General features: G+C 42.7%; 1 protein-coding gene across 1 annotated transcript; it reads left to right on the forward strand.

Moving 5' to 3' along the window:
• Positions 1-910: 910 nt before the first annotated feature.
• PPTG_20042 (hypothetical protein) lies at positions 911-1,341 on the forward strand (the record flags this gene model as incomplete). Its single annotated transcript, XM_008918656.1, has 2 exons — positions 911-1,195; positions 1,264-1,341. 2 exons carry the CDS (start codon positions 911-913, stop codon positions 1,339-1,341), a joined length of 363 nt encoding a protein of 120 aa, XP_008916904.1.
• Between the last annotated feature and the right edge of the window lie 536 nt (positions 1,342-1,877).

Here is a 1,877-nt window from a genome sequence, read left to right on the forward strand (position 1 = left end):
TCGACCTCGAAGACAGCAGTGGATACGTTGCTTTCAGTTTGGCCGACGCAGGTGATGTCCGAGCGATCGTACGTCTTCATGCCGCCGTCAAATACTTCGCCCGATTTCACGACGTAGACCTCAGGGAAAGTGACATGACCTTGACTAATTGGCTAAGATGAGGGCTAGGCAGCTTTACAATCATCTGCACCCCGCGTTTGAATGTGTAATAGTACATAGTAATATATGAATGTACATGCATATCGTTGGGTAAGTATAAAATAATAAGGCTTTCATTTCACGGAATAAGTTACTTGGGGAATTACGTTGATGGATGTCTTGAATTCAAGAGTTTAAAAGAGCAGGTCGTCATTAGCGATGATGAAATCTATAAATACGCTAAGGGAAACACAAGATGCGAAGAATCGCGACTGATACCAAAACTAGCTTTTGTTTCTTTCTTGCCAGCAATTCTACCTTTGCAATTGTTTAGACACAAATAGTTCGTCTCGCCGAGGAGAACGTGCCGATGGAATATACGTGGAGAGCGATTGGTACAGCCGAGGGAGAACTACTGGCAAACAAAAAGCTCGATAAAATGCGCTCTCTGCATGTCTACACTAACAACAAGAACAAACACTGCTCGATATGCAAGGAGAACACTGATGGACACAAGATGAGGTACAAAATGTGGTACTGTGTTTCATCAACTTGCAACACGACTGGTGAGAAATGCCCTTATTGGTTGAAGCTTCTTCAATGTTTTGCAACGGATATCTACTCATTTTATGAGCATGAAAACCATCTCGCCAACGTCGGATCCCCCAAAGAAAGAGTGTTTACCCTTGCGATGAAACCCAAAAGCCGGACAATGATCACTGATGGGGTTAAACCAGCACGCATACGGAATAGCCTGATTGACCAATTCTCGATGGACCGGAGCACTGTTCCAGAGTTGAAGACAATTCAGAATTTTGTGTACAACTACAAACGATCCACCCTGATGAATACCGATTTTGTTGACGATGTGATTTCTCTCGCCAAGGAATCGCGTTACAGCCCTGAACTTGATGATTTGACCCCGTTTTCGTTTGGATACAAATTGGATAACGATGGAAATCCAGTGTTGGGAGATGGAAACGATGAGTATCCATTTATTGTAGCCTTTTCAACAAAGTACATGCTACGGCAACTGTATAGATCTCTCGGAGAATTTGTATTTCACATGGATGCTACGTTTAAGTTGACCACGAAATATTTCCTTTGTTTTGTTTGGCATATCAGATGCCTCCAGACATTTTCACTGCGTCGCGCTTTTCATTACTTCTCAAAGAACGCATGTACAATACGCTGCAGCACTAAACGCAATTTTATCTCAATTTCGTGAGGTGGTTGGACGCAGCGTTAATGTAACGTATTTTTTGGGGATGCTGAGGAGGCTCAATTGAACGGGTTCGAAGAGAGCATTGGTATGTCGACCGACAGTGACTACCTCATGTGCTTTTCCACGTGGTTTCCAATGTAAAGAAGCGTCTGAGTGGAATTTCTGAACAATCCATACAAATAATTTTTCGAGATATATATGACCTTCACTACTCTCAGAAATGCGGATGAATATGAGTCAACAAAGACGTCTGCCTTGGTGAGATGGGATGCACGTTCTGATCTGGCGGATTTCATATCTTACTTTGAAAAGCAGTGCTTAAGTTCCAAGTTCAATAAGTGGCAGTGTTTCCGTTCCCCGTGTGGGTTTGCCAAGATGAACAACCCAGCAGAGACTTTCAACAAAATGATTAAACGGGACTACAGCTTACATGTTCGCCTGAAAATGGCTGATATAACTCAAAAATTGCTGAAGCTTTGTCGGCATCAATCAGTGACAGGTCGTGATTTTACTA

The sequence above is a fragment of the Phytophthora parasitica genome (genome assembly GCF_000247585.1).
Source record: "Phytophthora parasitica INRA-310 unplaced genomic scaffold supercont2.256, whole genome shotgun sequence".
Taxonomy (NCBI): Eukaryota; Oomycota; class Peronosporomycetes; order Peronosporales; family Peronosporaceae; genus Phytophthora; species Phytophthora nicotianae.